Source organism: Manacus vitellinus, unplaced genomic scaffold (assembly GCF_001715985.3).
Source record: "Manacus vitellinus isolate BGI_N305 unplaced genomic scaffold, ASM171598v3 scaffold_32_pilon, whole genome shotgun sequence".
Classification (NCBI taxonomy): Eukaryota; Metazoa; Chordata; class Aves; order Passeriformes; family Pipridae; genus Manacus; species Manacus vitellinus.
In genome coordinates, this window is record NW_021940460.1 from 2,541,293 (window position 1) to 2,543,422 (window position 2,130).

The following is a 2,130-nucleotide window of genomic DNA, read 5'->3' on the forward strand; positions in this document are numbered from 1 at the left end:
GCTCTGCCCGCTTGGGGTGCTGGCACTGGGAGGGGGGACCCCTTGGAGTTCGGGGTGCTGGTGACAGGGTAAGGATCCTTTTGGAGGTTGGGATGCTGCTGGTGGGGTTGGGAATCCTTTCAGAAGTTGGGGTGCTGCTGGTGGGATGGGGATCCCCTCAGAGGTCAGGGTGCTGCTGACAGGGTGGGGACCCCCTCGGAGGTTGGGGTGATGCTGGCAGGATGGGAATCCCCTTGGAGGTATGGGAATCCCATCAGAGGTTGGGGTGCTGATGACAGGATGGGGACCCCCTCAGAGTTTGAGGTGTTTCTGGCAGGGTGGGCACCCCCTCAGAGGTTGGGGTGCTGCTGGTGGGATGGGGACCCCCCACTCACCTGCTCCGGGGAGCACGCCGCCCGGAAAAGCTCCAGGAATCCCAGCACCTGCCAGGCAAGAGGAATCCAGGGATGAGGGCCCGGGTACAGTGGTTTCCAGCCCTGGCCCCTGGCTTTGGGGCCGTGCACCTACCTGGTATTTTAGGGGGTTTCCCTGCCGCGCCAACCCCGGGCTGCACCGCGCCCGGTACCACAGCACCTGCAGGCAGCAGAGACCCCTGAGCCCGGGCACCGGCTCCTGCCCACCCCGGCGGGCACGGCGACAGGTCTGCCCCAGGCTTGGCTATGCTGGGGACGAGGGGTGTTTCCTACCTGTGGAGACCCCGAGGCCGCCAGGACCACCAGGACCCGCTGAGCTGCGGGTGGCCGGAACAGTGCCAAAGAAGGGACAAGGTCAGGATGGCTCTTGGGGGGGCGAAGGGGACACCTTGAGGCAGTACCAGGGTGTACTGGGCACGGGGACCAGGCAGCTCGGTGCCCTCTGCTCCTGAGGGCTCGGGTTTGGCCGGTTCCCCTGTGCCTGGGTCCCTCCAAACTGCTGGGGGATCCCAGTGGGAGCAGCACCTGCTGCTTGCAGCCCCCCAGCTCCAGGGGGAAATCTTTCCTGACCCAGACTCCCGGGGGACACCAGGAGTCCCCAGGGGCTGCAGGAGCCCCAGTGTGGCCGTGGCCTTACCCAGCCCCCCCGGCACTCACCAGCTTTCGCAGCAGCCTTGAGAGCCGCGGCCCCGGCGGCCCCTGGGAAGGCCCCCCCAGGGAAGGCAGCTCCTGGGAAGAGACCTGCAGCACCTGTGGGGAGAACCACCGGCGTGAGCATCCCCAAAAAGCAGCTGCCAGGAGGGTGTCCTGCGCTCCGTGGTGGGTGCAGAGCTGCGGGGGCTGCGTGGCGGTGCCAGGGCTGGCGTTAGGCTGGGCGAGGCGGTGGTTAGCGGGCACTGCCCTGTCCTGCATCACCCAAATTCCTGCTCCCACCTGCATCCCACCCATCGCAAACATCCCCCTGCAGTGGGTGCTGCCGCCCCTGCAGCCCTGGGTGGGCTGGCTGACCCCGTGCAGGCACTGTCCCTCTGCTGCAGCCCCCAGATTGCTCCTCGCCTTTGGGGTCACCCCGCTGTGGTTGATGCCGTGGTGTTGGGGGACCACAGGGCTGCCTGCTGGTGGCTGTAGGCCCTCAGGTCTGGGAAGGGACACCCAGGCAGGGTTTGGAGAGCTACGGAGATGGGGACAAGGGACATGCTGTCCCCAGGGCAGGTCTCTGGGGACATTGGTGCTCTGTGCTCACCTGGCTGCAGGCCAAGTGGGCCGAGTCCCCCCAGTCCTGCGACCCCTGGAAAGAAAAGCGGGTGGGCAGCCCAGAGGAGCAGAGGAGTCCCTGCTGCACCATTGCCATGGGATGGGAGCACACTCGGGGGATGGGCACAGCGACGGGTGACAAACGCCCTCGGCAGCAGCCGGGTCCTCCATCCCGTCCCTTTCTGCCTCAGCCACCCCCCACCCCGCCGGGCCACGAGGGGACGGAACCAAAATGTTTATGGCTGAGGAATGAGCCCCTGGGTCTCCGGCCAGCGCTGCCTTCCAACATCTGGGGCTCATCAGCCCTCGCTCCCTCCAGGCGCAAATTCCAGTGCCGCTGGCTCGGGGCGCGGACACCGCTCCGGCTGAGCCCTCGCGGCCGCCCCGCGTTTGGTTTTAATTACGCCGAAATAAAGGGCCTTGTTTTTCTTTCCACGAGCTGAAATCTGAGTAAACGGAGGTT

At 66.3% G+C, this 2,130-nt stretch overlaps 1 protein-coding gene across 1 annotated transcript in view; it reads right to left on the reverse strand.

The window, feature by feature from the left end:
• ELN (elastin) overlaps window positions 1-1,361 on the reverse strand; it is a 12,574-nt gene extending 11,213 nt beyond the window's left edge. Inside the window, exons 1-4 of the mRNA XM_029961234.1 lie at window positions 1,347-1,361; window positions 1,071-1,163; window positions 687-779; window positions 375-573 (exon numbers count right to left, since the gene is read on the reverse strand). Coding sequence (XP_029817094.1) covers window positions 375-573; window positions 687-779; window positions 1,071-1,163; window positions 1,347-1,361 — 400 coding nt within the window. The remainder of the gene's footprint in view (window positions 1-374; window positions 574-686; window positions 780-1,070; window positions 1,164-1,346) is intronic.
• Between the last annotated feature and the right edge of the window lie 769 nt (window positions 1,362-2,130).